Raw genomic sequence first — 18,830 nt, forward strand, 5'->3', positions numbered from 1 at the left:
CTAGCTTAGTGGCGGCCTCCCTGCTCCATCTACAGCTGCCCCCTGGACACTATGATCACTTGGCTACATAGCTGATGCCTGCCGGACTGTCCATTAATTCACGGTACTCCATTCTGTTTATTTGTGTTTTATCTGTCGGCTCTGTGTTTTAACTCAGGCTCTGTGTGTAGTTAATCCGACCCTCTCTGCCTAGTCGTCGCCATTTTACCTGCTGTTGCTGTGTTAGCTGACTACTGCTGTTATCTCACCTGTTGTTTTAGCTAGCTCTCCCAATCAAGACCTGCAATCACTTTATGCCTCACTGTATGTCTCTCTCAAATATCAATAGCCTTGTATACTGTTGTTCAGGCTAGTTATCATTGTTTTGGTTTGCAATGGACCCGTAGTTCACTCTCCGTACCTCTGATACCTCCTTTGTCCACTCCACACATGCGGTGACCTCACCCATTGAGACCAGCATGTCCAGAGATACAACCTCTCTTATCATCACCAGTGCCTGGGCTTGCCTCCGCTGTACCCGTGCCCCACCATACCCTGTCTGCACATTATGCCCAAGATCTATTCTACCACGGCCATAAATCTGCTCCTTTTATTCCTTGTCCCAACGCTCTAGGCGACCAGTTTTGATAGCCTTTAGCCGCACCCTCATCCTACTACTCCTCTGTTCCTCGGGTGATGTGGAGGTAAACCCAGGCCCTGCATGTCCCCAGGCACCTCATTTGTTGACTTCTGTGATCGAAAAAGCCTTGGCCTCATGCATGTCAACATCAGAAGCCTCCTCCCTAAGTTTGTCTTACTCACCGCTTTAGCACACTCTGCCAACCCTGATGTCCTTGCCGTGTCTGAATCCTGTTTAGGAAGGCCACCAACAATTCTGAGATTTCCATACAAACTATAACACTTCCGTCAAGATAGAACTGCCAAAGGGGAAGGAGTTGCAATCTACTGCAGAGATAGCCTGCAAAGTTCTGTCATTTTCCAGGTCTATGCCAAACAGTTCGAACTTCTAATTTTAAAAATTAATCTCTCCAGAAATAAGTTCTCACTGTTGCCGCTGCTACGACCCCCCTCAGCTCCCAGCTGTGCCCTGGACACCATCTGTGAATTGATCGCTCCCCATCTAGCTTCAGAGTTTGTTCTGTTAGGTGACCTAAACTGGGATATGCTTAACACCCCGGCAGTCCTACAATCTAAGCTAGATGCCCTCAATCTTACACAAATCATCAAGGAACCCACCAGGTACAACCCTAAATCCGTAAACATGGGCACCCTAATAGACATTATCCTGACCAACTTGCCCTCCAAATACACCTCTGCTGTCTTCAATCAAGATCTCAGCGATCACTGCCTCATTGCCTGTATCAACTACGGGTCTGCGGTCAAACGACCACCCCTCATCACTGTTAAACGCTCCCTAAAACACTTCTGCGAGCAGGCCTTTCTAATCGACCTGGCCCGGGTACCCTGGAAGGATATTGACCTCATCCCGTCAGTTGAGGATGCCTTGCATTCTTTAAAGTTACCTCCTCACCATAGTAGACAAGCATGCTCCGTTCAAAAATGCAGAACTAAGAACAGATATAGCCCTTGGTTCACTCCAGACCTGACTGCCTCGACCAGCACAAAAACATCCTGTGGCGAACTGCAATAGCATCGAAGAGCCCCCGCGATATGCAACTGTTCAGGGAAGTCAGGAACCAATACACGCAGTCAGTCAGGAAAGCAAAGGCCAGCTTTTTCAAGCAGAAATTTGCATCCTGTAGCTCTAACTCCAAAAAGTTCTGGATACTGTAAAGTCCATGGAGAACAAGAGCACCTCCTCCCAGCTGCCCACTGCACTGAGGCTAGGTAACACGGTCACCACCGATAAATCCGTGATAATCGAAGACTTCAACAAGCATTTCTCAAGGCTGGCCATGTTCCTCCTGGCGACTCCAACCTTGGCCAACAGCCCCGTCCCCTCCGCTGCTACTCGCCCAAGCCTCCCCAGCTTCTCCTTTACCCAAATCAGATAGCAGATGTTCTGAAAGAGCTGGAAAACCTGGACCCATACAAATCAGCTGGGCTTGACAATCTGGACCCCCTATTTCTGAAACTGTCGCCGCCATTGTCGCACCCCCTATTACCAGCCTGTTCAACCTCTCCTTCGTATCATCTGAGATCCCCAAGGATGGAAAGCTGCCGCGGTCATCCCCCTCTTCAAAGGGGGAGACACCCTGGACCCAAACTGTTACAGCCTATATCCATCCTGCCCTGCCTATCTAAGGTCTTCGAAAGCCAAGTCAACAAACGATCAACTGACCATCTCGAATCCCACCATACCTTCTCCGCTATGCAATCCGGTTTCCGAGCCGGTCACGGGTGCACCTACGCCAGCTCAAGGTACTAAACGAATATCATAACCGGCATCGATACAAGACAGTACTGTCGCCCGTCTTCATCGACCTGGCCAAGGCTTTCGACTCTGTCAATCACCATTTTCTTATCGGCAGACTCAGTAGCCTCGGTTTTTCTAATGACTGCCTTGCCTGGTTCACCAACTACTTTGCAGACAGAGTTCAGTGTGTCAAATCGGAGGGCATGTTGTCCGGTCCTCTGGCAGTCTCTATGGGGGTACCACAGGGTTCAATTCTCGGGCCGACTCTTTTCTCTGTATAATACATGATGTTGCTTTGCTGCGGGCGATTCCCTGATCCACCTCTACGCAGACGACACCATTCTGTATACTTCTGGCCCTTCCTTGGACACTGTGCTATCTAACCTCCAACGAGCTTCAATGCCATACAAACTCCTTCCGTGGCCTCCAACTGCTCTTAAACGCTAGTAAAAACCAAATGCATGCTTTTCAACCGTTCGCTGCCTGCACCCGCACGCCCGACTAGCATCACCACCTGGACGGTTCCGACTAGAATATGTGGACATCTATAAGTACTAGGTGTCTGGCTAGACTGCAAACTCTCCTTCCAGACTCATATCAAACATCTCCAATCCAAAATCAAATCTAGAGTCGGCTTTCTATTTCGCAACAAAGCCTCCTTCACTCACGCCGCCAAACTTACCTAGTAAACTGACTATCCTACGATCCTCGACTTCGGCGATGTCATCTACAAAATAGCTTCCAATACTCTACTCAGCAAACTGATGCAGTTTATCACAGTGCCATCCGTTTTGGTTACTAAAGCACCTTTATACGACCCACCACTGCGACCTGTATGCCCTAGTCGGCTGGCCCTCGCTACATGTTCGTCGTCAGACCCACTGGCTCCAGGTCATCTACAAGGAGCACTTTACCTAGCATAGCCTTATCTCAGTTCACTGGTCACGATGGCTACACCGACCCGTAGCACGCGCTCCAGCAGGTGTATCTCACTGATCATCCCTAAAGCCAAAACCTCATTTGGGGCCTTTCTTCCAGTTCTCTGATGCCTGCGACTGGAAACGAATTGCAAAAATCTCTGAAGTTGGAGACTTTTATCTCCCTCAACAACTTTAAACATCTGCTATCCGAGCAGCTAACCGATCGCTGCAGCTGTACATAGTCCATCGGTATATAGCCCACCCAATTTACCTACCTCACCCCCCCATACTGCTTTCATTTATTTACTTTTCTGCTCTTTTGCACACCAGTATCTCTACTTGCCACTGACATCTGATGATTTTTCACTCGTGTTAATCTGCTAAAATTGTAATTATTCGATTTATTGCTACCTCTCATGCCTTTTGCACACATTGTATATAGATTCTCTTTTTTCTACGCATGTTATTGACTTGTTTATTGTTTACTCCATGTGTAACTCTGTGTTGTTGTCTGTTCACACTGCTATGCTTTATCTTGGCCAGGTCGCAGTTGCAAATGAGAACTTGTTCTCAACTAGCCTACCTGGTTAAATAAAGGTGAAGAAAAAAAAAAAAGAAAAAAAGAGCCAGTTTCATCATAAAGCGTGATTGTATCTGCGACTGAACTTGAAGAAACATTTAAAGTTCTCGACATTTTCCGGATTGACTGACCTTCATGTCATTTCTCTTTTCTTATTTGGGGCGGCAGGGTAGCCTAGTGGTTAGAGCGTTGGACTAYTAACTGAAAGGTTGCAAGTTCTAATCCCTTGGCTGACAAGGTACAAATCTGTCGTTCTGCCCCTGAACAGGCAGTTAACCCACTGTTCCTAGGCTGTCATTGTAAATAAATGAAGGTAAAATTAATTTGAGCTGGTCTTGCCATAATATGGACTTGGTCTTTTACAAAGTAAAGCTATTTTCTGTATACCACGCCTACCTTGTCACAACACAACTGATTGGCTCAAACGCATTAAGAAGGTAAGAAATTCCACAAATGAACTTTTAACAAGGCACACATGTTAATTGAAATGCATTCCAGGGGGCTACCTCATAAAGCTCATTGAGAGAATGCCAAGAGTGCAAAGCTGTCATCAAGGCAAAGGGTGGCTACTTTGACGAATCTTAAATTATAAAACCTATTTTGATGTAACTTTTTTGGTTAATACATGATTCCATATGTGTTTTCATAGTTTTGATGCCTACTATTATTCTACAATGTAGAAAATAGTAAAACATTAAGAAAAACCCTGGAATGAGTGTCAARGTTTGACTGGTACTATATACACTACCATTCAAAAGTTTGGGGTCACTTAGAAATGTCCTTGTTTTTGAAAGAAAAGCACTTTGTTTTCGTCCATTAAAATAACATCATTGATCAGAAATACAGTGTAGACATTGTTAATGTTGAAAATTACTATTGTAGCTGGAAACGGCTGACTTAAAAAGGTTTGAATATTCTACGTAGGCGTCAGAGGATGAGATTAGCTATTCATGTGAGGAAACTGAAGATCTCGTACATGACGTGCTGTGTATAACTCCCTTTACAGAAAGAAGCACTACTGTTCCGTACCAGAATACGAAGGAGTGGGAGGCCCGCAGCACAATGAGAAAGGGACAAGTCAATTACTGTCTCACGTCGTGGCACAGAATGTCTATCGAGAATGACACAAACTATTAATATTTTTCGTAGTCTGCTGCGATTCAGGTTGTAGTGATGGCAATGTGCATGTACTCCAGAATGTTATGAAGAGTGAGATCTAGATGATTGCAATTAATTGCAAGTCCCCTGGTTTGCCGATGCAATTAACGGAATGCAATGAACTGAATGCTCCGCAAAAAACATTTCCCTGCATTCAAGCTTGCACAAACAGGACCAGCTGGCATGTCCAGTGATTTCTCTCGTACAGCAGGTGGTGAAGTGTTGACGGGACAAGAGGCTGGAGATTCACCTCTGGGTCATGCTGATGAGTTCAAATAACAGCTGGAGCTTCAAAAGGAGGGTGGTGCTATGGAGCTCTATGCTGTTCTTTCCCTGTCAACACAGTGGATACTGCAAGGGAACAACATGGTCATCATTGGCTTTGCATCTAGAATATGGGGCTTCTCAACGGGCAAGTTGCAACCTAAATCAAACATTTTATTGGATATCAGAACTTCAAGGAGAGGCATTCATTCGTTGTGAAGAAGGGGGAGTCGTATGGGCGGAGGGGTAGTGCCAAAGAAAGTCCCAGCCAGCGCCAGGACCGTCTTCCTAGAAGTTGTTTTAAGCTGCGGATCTGGACACACCAGACAGATTGCTCAAGCCGAACTGGCAGCAGGCAGGCGTGGAGTAGCAATCTGCACGCACACTGAGGCATAGACTTTTTGGGGGATGGACCTGTGTCAAGAAGGAGCAAGACGAAGCCACTTCCTTCTCAGGAAAAGACATCAGGGAAGACTGATTTTCTGCAAAAGGTACAGGGATTGGACTGCTGAGGACTGGGGTAAAGTAATTTTCTCTGATGAATCCCCTTTCCGATTGTTTGGGGCATCCGGGAAAAAGCTTGTCCGGAGAAGACGAGGTGAGCGCTACCATCAGTCCTGTGTCATGCCAACAGTAAAGCATCCTGAGACCATTAATGTGTGGAGTTGCTTCTCAGCCAAGGGAGTGGGCTCACTCACAATTTTGCCTAAGAACACAGCCATGAATAAAGAATGGTACCAACACATCCTCCGAGAGCAACTTCTCCCAACCATCCAGGAACAGTTTGGTGACGAACAATGCCTTTTTCCAGCATGATGGAGCACCTTGCCATAAGGCAAAAGTGACAACTATGTGGCTCGAGGAACAAAACATTGATATTTTGGGTCCATGTCCAAGAAACTCCCCAGACCTTAATTCCATTAACTTGTGGTCAATCCTTAAGAGGCGGGTGGACAAACAACAACCCACAAACTCCAAGCATTGATTATGCAAGAATGGGCTGCCATCAGTCAGGATGTGGCCCAGAAGTTAATTGACAGCATGCCAGGGCGGATTGCAGTGGTCTTGAACACTGCAAATATTGACTCATTGCATCAACTTCATGTAATTGTCAATAAAAYCCTTTGACACTTATGAAATGCTTGAAATTATACTTCAGTATTCCATAGTAACACCTGACAAAAATATCTAAAGACACTGATGCAGCAGGCTTTGTGAAAATTAATATTTGTGTCATTCTCAACTTTTGGCCATGACTGTAGTTTGAGAAACAGACGCATCACAAGTCCTCAATTGGCAGCTTCATTAAATAGTACCCGCAAAACACCAGTCTTAATGTCAACAGTGAAGAGGTGACTCCGGGATACTGGCCTTCTAGGCAGAGTTGCAAAGAAAAAGCCATATCTGACTGACCAATAAAAATGAAAGATTAAGATGGGCAAAAGAACACACACTGGACAGAGGAACTCTGCCTAGAAGGCCAGCATCCTGGAGTCGCCTCTTCTCTGTTGACTGAGACAGGTATTTTGCGGGTACTATTTAATGAAGCTGCCAGTTGAGGACTTGTGATGCGTCTGTTTCTCAAACTAGACACTCTAGTTTACTTGTCCCTTTGCTCAGTTGTGCCCCGGGGCCTCCCACTCCTCTTTCTATTCTGGTTACGGCCAGTTTGCTCTGTTCTGTGAAGGGAGTACACAGCATTGTATGAGATCTTCAGTTTCCTGGCAATTTCTCACATGAAATAGCCTTCATTTCTCAGAACAAGAATAGACTGACGAGTTGCAGAAGAAAGTGCTTTGTTTCAGGCCATTTTGAGCCTGTAATCGAACCCACAAATGCTGATTCACCAGATACTCAACTAGTCTAAAGAAGGCCAGTTTTATTGCTTCTTTAATTAGACAGTTTTCAGCTGTGCTAACATAATTGCAGAAGGGTTTTCTAATGATCAATTAGCCTTTTAAAATGATAAACTTGGATTAGCTAACACAACGTGCCATTGGAACACAGGAGTGATGGTTTCTGATAATGGGCGTCTGTACAACTATGTAGATATTCCATWAAATATCAGCTTTTTCCAGCTACAATAGTCATTTAAAACATTAACAATGTCTACACTGTATTTCTGATCAATTTGATGTTATTTTTAAAGGACAAAAAGCACATTTTCTTAAAAACAATCATTTCTAAGTGACCTCAAACTTTTGAACGGTAGTGTATCTCCTAATAAGCAAACCCAAATGGAATCTGCGGAATTCTTATCTGCGGTAACAATTTTTTAATCTAATTTTATTCGTCACATGCGCTGAATACAACAGATGTAGACCTTACTGTGAAGTGCTTACTTACAAGCCCTTAACGCTATTTCTTGAACTGCATTGTTGGTTAAGAAAATATTTACTAAATTAAAGAAGAAACAAAACAATAACGAGGCTATATATAGGGGGTATTGGTACGGAGTCAGTGTGTGGGGTACAGGTTTGTCGAGGTAATTTGTACATGTAGGTAGGGGTGAAGTGACTATGTATAGATAATAAACAGTGGGTAGCAGCAGTGTAAAAACAAAGCGGGGGGTGTCAATGTAAATAGTATTGTTGGCAAAAAAATAATAATAAACATTTCAGCAGTCTTATGGCTTGTGGGATTTCTTATAAGCGTCCGCTCCTTGAAAGCGGCAGCTTTATTCCGGTGCAGATGTTGCCTGTAATCCTTGGCTTCTGGTTGGGATTTGTACACCCGGTCAATGTGGGGATGACATCGTTGATGCACTTATTGATGAACCCGGTGACTGAGGTGGTATACTCCTCAATGCCATTGGATGAATCCTGGAACATATATTCCAGTCTGTGCTGGCAAAACAGTCCTGCAGCATCTGCATCTTCTGACTACTTTTATTGACAGAGTCATTGGTACTTCCTGCTTTAGTTTTTGCTTGTAAGCAGGAATCAGGAGGATAGAACTATGGTCAGATTTGCCAAATGTAGGGGGGAGAGCTTTTTATGTGTCTCTTTGTGGAGTACAGGTGGTCTAGAGTTTTATTTTTTTTTTTTGTTTTTTTTTTTTCTCTAACTTGTCTCTTGTTTTTGATAGCCAAAGTGATGTGGTGGAGCTAAGTGAGCTAGCTAGCCTAAATAAAGTGTTGTAGCTGGAGTAACTTGGGAAGCTTGCCAGGCTAACGTTAACTAGCTAGCTAACTTGCCACTGTGAAGATACAGACAAATGMAATGGTCAAGAAAAMATATTAGCTAACTAGAACAAACCTCTTAGCTAGTTAATATATATGTAGCTAGCTAAAGCATCAACGTTTACCTGGCCCACTAACCCTCCTATTTTTGTGTCGGTGTGACCGCTTGTGCTCCACCGCAGTTAGAAGCATATTTAGTCCATTAAATGCTGACAGACTTTCCAGAAAAGTCTGCATCCTCGTACAGTTCAGCTGGAAACTCCCTGTCCCTGGRTGTTATTCTGGTCACCAACTGTTTACTCCTCAGCTCCTCTGCTGTAAATCTAGGCATTTTTGTTAAATATTTCTCCCCTCAGACAGCTGTCATTCATTCACGGAGSTGTCTGCATCCTGCWCTTCTCACTCACACWGGGGAGGGGCTACAGTGGGGAGAGTGGGCTACACCTCTGGCTACATTTTTCGGTGATTGAAATTAGAGGTCGACCGATTAATCGGAATGGCCGATTTCAAGTTTTCAAACAATCGGAAATCGGTAATTTTGGATGTTTGATTTGCCTAGTTTTATTATAACACCTTTATTTAACTAGGCAAGTCAGTTAAGGAACACATTCTTATTTTCAATGAGGCCTAGGAACGGGTGGTTAACTGCCTTGTTCAGGGCATGACAGATTTTACCTTGTCAAGCTCAGGGATTCAATCTTGCAACCTTACGGTTAACTGGCTCAACGCTCTAACCACCTGCCTCACGAGGAAGCCTGTTACGCAAAAGCAGTAAGAAGCCAAGGTAAGTTGATAGCTAGCATTAAACTTATCTATAAAAAACAATCAATCAATCATTATCACTAGTTATAACTACACATGGTGATGATATTAACTAATTTATCTAGTATGCGTGTCCTGCGTTGCATATAATCGATGCGTGCGCATTCGCGAAAAGGACTGTCGTTGCTCAACGTGTACCTAACCATAAAAATCAATGCCTTTCTTAAAATTAATACACGAAGTATATATTTTTAACCTGCATATTTAGCTCAAATAAATCCAGGTTAGCAGGCAATATTAACCAGGTGAAATTGTGTCACTTCTCTTGCGTTGATTGCACGCAGAGTCAGGGTATATGCAACAGTTTGGGCCGGCCTGGCTCGTGCGAACTAATTTGCCGAACGATATTGCCTTTAGCATTACGTAATTATGCCACCCGTTAGATAAAATATCGGAACGGTTCCGTATTTCACTGAAAGAATAAACGTTTTGTTTCGAGATGATAGTTTCCGGATTCGACCATATTAATGACCTAAGGCTCGTATTTCTGTGTGTTATAATTAAGTCTATGATTTGATAGAGCAGTCTGACTGAGCGAGGTAGGTAGCACTAGCAGGCTCGTAAGCATTCATTCAACAGCACTTTCGTGGTTGTTGCCAGCAGCTCTGCTGTTTATGAATTCAAGCCTATCAACTCCCGAGATTAGGCTGGTGTAACCGATGTGAAATGGCTAGCTAGTTAGCGGGGTGCCTGCGCTAAAAGGTTTCAAAACGTCACTGCCTCTGAGACTTGGAATAGTTGTTCCCCTTGCTCTGCATGGGTAACGCTGCTCGGGGTGGCTGTTGTCGATGTGTGTTCCTGGTTCGAGCCCAGGTAGCGGCGAGGAAGGGATGGAAGCTATACTGTTACACTGGCAATACTAAAGTGCCTATAAGAACATCCAATAGTCAAAGGTATATGAAATACAAATCGTATAGAGAAGAATAGTCCTATAATTCCTAAACTACAACCTAAAACTTCTTACCTGGGAATATTGAAGATCATGTTAGAAGGAACCACCAGCTTTCATGTTCTGCGCAAGGAACTTAAATGTTAGCTTTCTTACATGGCACATATTGCACTTTTACTTTCTTCTCCAACACGCATTATTTAAACCAAATTGAACATGTTTCATATTTATTTGAGGCTAAATTGATTTTATTTATGAATTATATTAAGTTTAAAAATAAGTGTTCATTCAGTATTGTTGTAATTGTCATTATTACAAACAAAAAAAATAATAACTTGGCTGATTAATCGGTATCGGCTTTTTTGGTCCTCCAATAATTGGTATCGGCGTTGAAAAATCATAATCGGTCGACCTCTAATTGAAATACATCAGTGAAAACCAAAGGATATATATATATATATATATTTTTTTTCAAGTCAATTTTATTTAACTTTGCTTTCAGCTGGCAGCTTATTTGTACCTTTAGAATCCTATGCATTCTATTTGGAATTATGCGACTTTTCGTCAGAATTCTGCGTGCGCGGATTCCATGCGGSTCTACAAATAAGCAACTAAGTCTAAATTGAAATATTTCAATGTCATWAAATACAAATTACATGACCCTTCCCCGGACTTGTTCTTAAAAATATACTGACCCTCCCCCTGACTGAAATTGCAAAGCATGACCCTCCCATTTTCCTCCAGGTAACTATTGTGTACATTTCAATCTCTCCCGTAGCAGGTTTGACTTTTTGCATATCTCCTGTTCTGCCCTGTACTGCTGCAACACAACCCCAAGAGTAATTTCCTCTGGCCCATAGCCTAAATACCATGTGGTTTAAGTCACTAGTCTGGATCATAGCGAGACAAGTACATCTTTACGAAGCTGAAGGAAAAATTATCATTTTTTGTTTGGATCAATGATTCATCTTTGATTTCAATAAAGAAAAATACTTGTAGTGTTGTAAGTACTATATGAATAGTAAAACAAATATTGTTTTAAAAGGTGCAATAGCGGGTGTAAGCATAACAAATCATTTGGTGGTACAGTATTGCATTAGGGAGTCTGTCTCCCTCTTCAGTCTGCGGTAGTTAAAACATTAACTGGTTATTTCCTTTGTGAGTCACATCTCTACCAGCGAAGTCAGTGCAGGAAATGAGACAGATATTCCCCTCTTTCTATTATCACTGTAACAGACTAGTTTCGATCTTGCGTGCTTGCTTATTTGTTCTTTGTTTTATTTCAGGTGATGCAGGACAAAATCATCTGCCTTCCCCAGAGAATGTCCATGCCGAACCAAACAATACTCTTACCAAATAAAACCGAGCTGGTCTCACCCGCTGTGCCACAGGACGTGCACGAGATGATGGGCCTGAAAACCAACCTGGACCTCCAGCAGTACAGCTTCATCAACCAGATGTGCTACGAGAAGGCTCTGCACTGGTACGCCAAGTACTTCCCTTACCTGGTCCTCATACACACCCTGATCTTCATGGTGTGTAGCAACTTCTGGTTCAAGTTCCCAGGCTCCAGCTCTAAAATAGAACATTTCATCTCCATCTTGGGAAAGTGCTTTGACTCCCCCTGGACTACCAGAGCTCTGTCTGAAGTGTCTGGAGAGAACCCAGAGGAGAAGGTATTGTTTGTATATGTGTGTGTACATGCATGAAATCATTTTTTGTTGTTGTCCAGGACTAAGCTCAATCTTCGTCCGAGAAACCTAACCTATATTGTACTGTATACATTTTAAATATGTCAAATAAAGTGCATTCATTCATTCATTCAAGGATAAGAAGTGCAGTGCCAGCAGAGCGATCCTCAACGTGTCTGTAGAGGGGAACCTGGACAACCTGGAGAAGACCCAGTCCCTCAAATCCATCCCAGAGAAGATTGTCGTGGACAAGCCCACAGCTAGTGCCCTGGAAAAGAAGGAAGGAGAGCAAGCCAAAGCTCTGTTTGAGAAGGTGAAGAAGTTCCGCCTGCATGTTGAGGAGGGGGACATCCTCTATATTATGTATGTTCGCCAAACTGTTCTCAAAGTGATGAAGTTCCTCCTCATCATCGCATATAACAGTGCGTTGGTCTCTGAGGTGCAGATCACAGTGAAGTGCAATGTGGACATGCAGGACATGACGGGATATAAGCATTTCTCCTGTAATCACACCATGGCCCACCTGTTCTCCAAGCTGTCATACTGTTACTTATGCTTCGTGGCTGTGTATGGAATCACCTGCCTCTACACWTCCTACTGGCTCTTCTACCGCTCMCTGAAGGAGTACTCCTTTGAATACGTACGGCAGGAAACGGGAATCGATGACATCCCAGACGTGAAGAATGACTTTGCCTTCATGCTGCACATGATCGACCAGTATGACCCACTATACTCCAAGAGGTGCGTTGTCTTTGTAATTGTAAAAGTAATTTAGCTCTTCATTGCTATTGATAAGTATGCAATGCCTCCAATTGTAAAAGTTTCCTTTGCCCATCCTTGGACAATAAAGTCATCTTTGACGACTTCTCTCTTTCTCTCTCTTGTTCTCAGATTCGCAGTGTTCCTATCGGAGGTCAGTGAAAACAAACTAAAACAGCTGAACCTGAACCATGAGTGGACGCCYGAGAAGCTGCGTCAGAGACTGATGACCAACCACAACAACAGACTGGAGCTGCAGCTCTTCATGCTGTCTGGGCTTCCAGACACCATCTTTGAGGTGACAGAGCTCCAGTCCCTGAAGCTGGAGATCATCAACAACGTAACCATCCCAGCCTCCATCGCCCAGCTTGAAGACCTTCAGGAGCTTTCTCTGTATCAGTGTTATTTAAAGATTCACGCCACAGCCACCTCCTTCCTCAAGGAGAACCTCAAGGTATGCTATTCTACCATGTGCTATTCTCATAGTCTTTTRGTATCGGATATTTATTTTTATTCCTCCTGGCGTTGTATTGGGTTTTTGTCTCGTACAGTATGTGTATTTTGTCCGTATTTGTTATTGACATTAAATTTCCTCCTCCGGGATTAATAGGTGGAGTAGTTCTGTATGTAATAAAACCCTTTTGTGGGAAAATTAATTCTGATCGGCTGGGCCTGGCTCCCCAGTGGGTGGAGACAAATTAAATTGACCTCCAAGGCCCACTCATGGCTGCGCCCTTGCCCAGTCATGTGAAATCCATAAATTAGGGCCAATTTATTTAAATTGACTGATTTCCTTCTATGAACTGTAACTAAGTAAAATATTTGAAATTGTTGCATTTTATCTTTTTGTTTATCTAAGGTGCTCAGGGTGAAGTTTGATGACAGCAGAGAGCTGCCTCATTGGCTGTACCACCTGCGGAATCTAGAGGAGCTCTACCTCATTGGCTCACTGAGTCCTGACGCTTCTAAAAATGTGGTTCTGGAGTCCCTGAGGGAGCTGAAGAATCTGAAGACCCTGTCACTCAAAAGTAACTTTACAAAGATCCCCCAGTCCATTGTGGACGTGTCCAGCCACCTGCAGAGGCTGTATGTCTACAACGACGGCACTAAGCTGGTGATGCTCAACAATCTGAAGAAGATGGTGAACCTGACTGAACTGGAGCTGGTGCACTGTGACCTGGAACGCATCCCACATGCTGTCTTCAGCCTCACGAACCTACAGGTATGATATGCATTACTTTGACTGCCTGCTATCTGAGTGGTCTACAATGTGGTTTTTAAATATGTAAGGAGTTATTCCTTTCAGCTCCTAGTGGAGAAAAGAGCTTCAATGGTGAAATTCCAGCGAACCCTGTTCTGGGTGGTTTTCTTGACCTCAAATATGCAATATGTATTMCCAATTCCTGTAATATTGTGGTGTTATACTTAAAATAAAATGTTCTAACTCTACAGGAGTTGGACCTGAAAGAAAACAACCTGCACTCCATCGAGGAGATAGTCAGCTGCCAGCACCTCCGCAAGCTGACGTGCCTGAAACTCTGGCACAACAGTATCTGCTACATCCCAGAACACATCAAGAAGCTGGGCAGCCTGGAGCGCCTCTACTTCAGTCACAACAAGATCGAGATCTTGCCCTCGCACCTCTTCTTATGCAACAAGCTTCGTTACCTGGACCTGTCCAACAACGACATCCGGTTTATTCCGCCGGAGATTGGTGTCCTACAGAGTCTTCAGTACTTCTCTGTCACATGCAACAAGATTGAGAACCTCCCAGACGAGCTGTTCTTTTGCAAGAAGCTCACAACCCTCAAGCTGGCCAAGAATACGCTGTCATTGCTCTCACCAAAGATCTCATACCTGGTTCTATTGACACACCTGGAACTGAAGGGCAACCATTTTGAACTCCTGCCTCCAGAGCTTGGGTTCTGCCGGGCATTGAAGCGCAGTGGCCTAATGGTGGAAGACGCTCTGTTTGAAACCTTGCCATCGGAAATCAGAGACAAAATGAAGACTGAGTGAAATGTCTTACAGTATCTGTGCAAAAGGCCCTGCGATAYACTAGCGTCCCGCCCAGGGGGTATACTTCAAGCTGCATTAAACTATATAAAAAAGTGATAGGACAGGAGCCAATGGGTTATTCTGGCTCGGACAAGCCAACTTACTTGACTGTTCAAAAAGAAAAAGCCTGTCTGGCAATCGTAGTCAACCAAAAGGGTCGATTTTACTGTATTACACATCACGATCAAAATCTAAGCACTGTACCCTAAGTTTGTTATAGGGGGCAGATGTGATAATCATGGGTGAATGTTTTTAGTATTATGTCGAAGTCTTACTTCATGACAGAAGGGAACATGGCATTGTGTTGTAATTAAATGGTTCTTAACAATAGGATTAGTCACATGCACGGTGTACTTGTACCCAGGCTAACATTTGACTCCTTATACCCTGCCATATGCCACACAAGGTTTGGCATGACATGGAGTGGCAAGGAATGGAAGGATAGCACAAACATATCTGTTTTCTTCTGTTACATGTAGTTGCTAGTTGACATGTTAATCACTCGTTGCACCTTTTCTGCATGTTGCTTATGTTATGCTAATTAAGGCCTGCTTTTTATGGCTATTGCATTGCTGCTTGAATACTTTTCATTCGTTTTTTATATTTTTTATATTGTTTTCCTGCCATGTGCTATGCTATGTAGCCCCTGCTAGCCTAGCCTGCTCTAGCTTTGGCCTTCTGTGCCACATGCTATTGCAACCCCTTTTCCATTCGATTTGTTGTATTGCTGCTATATTTATGTACAAGCTTTATTCATTTACGTTGCATTTGTATATTTTCATTGCCATTTGAAATTCATACAAATTAAGTCAATGAGTTATGCACATTATTACCTGTTCTTATTTGTACCTTTGTCTCCTTTGTAGATAAACTATGCATACATACATACATGCATGCATACATACACACCTTTTGTGTGTGTGTGTGTGTGTGTATGTGTGTGTGTATATATATATATATATATATATACACTGTATTTATGTGGACACCCCTTCAAATTAGTGGATTCAGCTATTTCAACCACACCTGTTGCTGACAGGTGTATAAAATTGAGCACACAGCCATGCAATCTCCATAGACAAACATTGACAGGTGGCCTTAATGAAGAGCTCAGTGACTTTCCAACATGGCACAGTCATAGGATGCCACCTTTCCGACAAGTCAGTCAAATTTTTGCCCTGCTAGAGCTACCCCGGTCAATTGTAAGTGCTGTTATTGTGAAGTGGAAACGTCTAGGAGCAACAACGGCTCCGCAGCGATGTGGTTAGGCCACACACGCTGACAGAACGGGAGTGCTGAAGCGCGTAGCACGTAAACATTATCTTTCCTCTGCAACACTCAATACTGCACACAAGCCTAAGGTCACCAAGTGTCGGCTGGAGTCATGTAAAGCTCGCCACCATTGGACTCTGCAGCAGTGGAAATGCGTTCTCTGAGTGATGAATCATTCTTCGCCATCTGGCAGTCTGATGTATGAATCTGCGTCTGGAGGATGCCAGAAGAAGCCTGAATGCATAGTGCCAACTGTAAAGTTTGGTGGAGAAGGAATAATTGTCTTGGGATGTTCTTCATGGTTCGGACTATGCCCCTTAGTTCCAGTGAAGAGAAATCTAAACGTTACAGCATACAATGACATTCTAGACGATTCTGTGCTTCTAACTTTGTGGCAACAGTTTAGGGAAGGCCCTTTCCTCTTTAAACATGACAATGCGCCCGTGCACAAAGCGAGGTCCTTACAGAAATGGTTTGTCGAGATCGGTGTGGAAGAACTTGACTGGCCTGCGTAGAGCCCTGACCTCAACCCCATCGAACACCTTTGGGATGAATTGGAACTCCGACTGAGCCAGGCCTAATCGCCCAACATCAGTGCCAACATCACTAATGCTCTTGTGGCTGAATGGAAGCAATTCCCCACCGCAATGTTCTAACATCTAGTGGAAAGCCTTCCCAGAAGATTGGAGGCYGTTATAGCAAATGTGMGACCAACTCCATATTAATGCCCATGATTTTGGAATGAGATGTTTGACAAGCAGGTGTCCACATACTTTTGGTRATGTAGTGTACCAATAATTGTTGAGACTGGCAACAACTGTTCACCTAACTCAACCATGTGCTGTAATTCAACTAATCTGAACCTGTTCCATGCCATGTACCAGCTTCATCTGAATACACATATACTTTATCMCTGCCTCTGTCTGCTCCTTCACCACAGCCCCACAGTAGTTGACCATTATCCATTCACCAGTCCTACATCTCTATTCTTTACAGAGATATTGAATGTTTTATCCTGAAGCGCCTCATCCTTAAGTGCCTGTCTAAACGCAAATACGCCTCCCTTTCTATACGATTTTGGAATATAACTTTAATTTAAGCAAGATAGAATCTTTCAAATACAAAAGATATTAGMGTGAGTAGTTTGGCAAAGTTGCACCCGGCTGTTTTCACATGCCGCCTTGGGTACGACACATCCTCTCACCTTTTGCTTTCATTTCCATTCAACCATTCCATTCCATATTTCCTGTTTCTCAAAATATAGCCGGGTGCAGCTTTCCTAAACTGCGTACAGTACGTGTTGTTTTTTTGTTTTTGAAAAAAAAAATCTTGCTTATATGAGCGTTAACTTACAGATGTTTTCAAAATGGTATCGTGTGCGAGGTGTATTTGCGTTTAGACGGAGCATTTGGGCAAAAATCCCCTCAAGTGGCAGACAGCTTTGTGAAAGACAGTACAATGTTTAACATTCACTATTTATTTGAATGGGCTAGCTCGGTCCTTGAGTTTGAGTGTTTGCATTRTCCATCCCTCTGCTGTTTACCAAATCAGTGGTGGCTGGCCACTTTGTTTGAACTGCAGATTGCTCCTTTTAAGCTCAAACAACATTTGATCAGGTCATGTTTAAACACGTTTAATCATTTCAACCCATGACTGTTACTTTTTTACATTATAGAAACACTAAAAAGGAAATATTGAATCTGATCCACTGTTCTCTACTCAGGTAGTCTATATATTATGTTGAAAGTTATTTATAGAACAGTGTAGTCTATAAGTAAAATGTGGACTCACTCAGCTGTAGCTGTTCTGTCAATAGCCTGTGGCAATACTATATTTATCAGGAAGGTTAGCTTGTTTCAGTTAGTCAACAGCTTACACAAGCTAAAACAATTGTTGCCAAGTTGTAASTAACGTATCTTTATTACAATCCACAAAACACTTTGCACATGCCTTATAGACAGATTTATACTTTTTGGTCCTCAGAGAGGTAAAAAAAAGTCCACGCCTTACACTGCAATGTCTATCAGAGCTGTAGATCACTGCAAAGGTGCCATGGTCAGCTGCTATCTTAATGTATAAAAACAGTACCGTATCTACATTTATGTAGGGCTTTATAGTCTAATGCGAAATAGTACCCCCCCCCTCCCCCCCAATGAATACATCTGGTGATGAAAGATGATGAAAAGGTATATATTTTGTACATTCTTTTTTAACGGATTGTATTTGCTGTGTTTGGTTCTTGGTGAATAAAAACAACCAGCTGCTTTAAATGAGACATTTTGTAGTCTGTCTTATCCTATACCTGTACAGTGTGTTGCATCCCATTTCATGTACAGTTGCAGTTTTGTTTCCCTCAGAGGAAATAAACTGTGTTATTGTATGTGGAATCAAAGTTGCACCCTAGGTGGCAGTGATGTGCTTTGAATACAYCCATGTTCAAGTGTTAGAGGGAAACTATAGTCTGTCACCCCATCSTACCTGTTTAGATCAACGGGGCAGACTTTGGTCTATGCTTTACTAGCCTTGGATGCCCAAGCTTTGCTGTGAGGTTAAAGCTTGTGACAGAGGCTAATACTGTATAGTCACTGTCTCACTTCTCAGCAAACCTGTAGGTCAGGATATAAGTTCTCCTCACTTTGTAACAGCTTGTAAAGGGAGCTGTCTGACATGAGCTACTGTATCCCAAATGGCACCCTATTTCCTATATTGTGCACTAGTTTTGACCTGGGCCCATAGTGCTCTGGTTAAAAGTAGTGCACTATATAGGGAATAGTGCTCCATTTGGGATGCTACCATATACAGGTAACTGGCCAAATAAACACCAACATAGTGTCTTAATAGGGAGTTGGGCCACCTCGA

General features: G+C 43.2%; 1 protein-coding gene across 3 annotated transcripts in view; it reads left to right on the top strand.

Annotated features, from left to right (window-relative positions):
• Nucleotides 1-18,246, top strand: part of LOC111972353 (volume-regulated anion channel subunit LRRC8C-like) — a 62,365-nt gene extending 44,119 nt beyond the window's left edge. For all 3 annotated transcript variants that reach the window (XM_023999375.2, XM_023999374.2, XM_023999376.2), the window contains 5 exons: nt 11,478-11,867; nt 12,019-12,623; nt 12,774-13,095; nt 13,501-13,863; nt 14,094-18,246. In XM_023999375.2, the coding sequence (XP_023855143.1) occupies nt 11,478-11,867; nt 12,019-12,623; nt 12,774-13,095; nt 13,501-13,863; nt 14,094-14,660 (2,247 nt within the window). In that variant the 3' untranslated portion in view covers nt 14,661-18,246. The remainder of the gene's footprint in view (nt 1-11,477; nt 11,868-12,018; nt 12,624-12,773; nt 13,096-13,500; nt 13,864-14,093) is intronic.
• Nucleotides 18,247-18,830: the final 584 nt, after the last annotated feature.

Source organism: Salvelinus sp. IW2-2015, linkage group LG13 (genome assembly GCF_002910315.2).
Source record: "Salvelinus sp. IW2-2015 linkage group LG13, ASM291031v2, whole genome shotgun sequence".
NCBI classification, from domain to species: Eukaryota; Metazoa; Chordata; class Actinopteri; order Salmoniformes; family Salmonidae; genus Salvelinus; species Salvelinus sp. IW2-2015.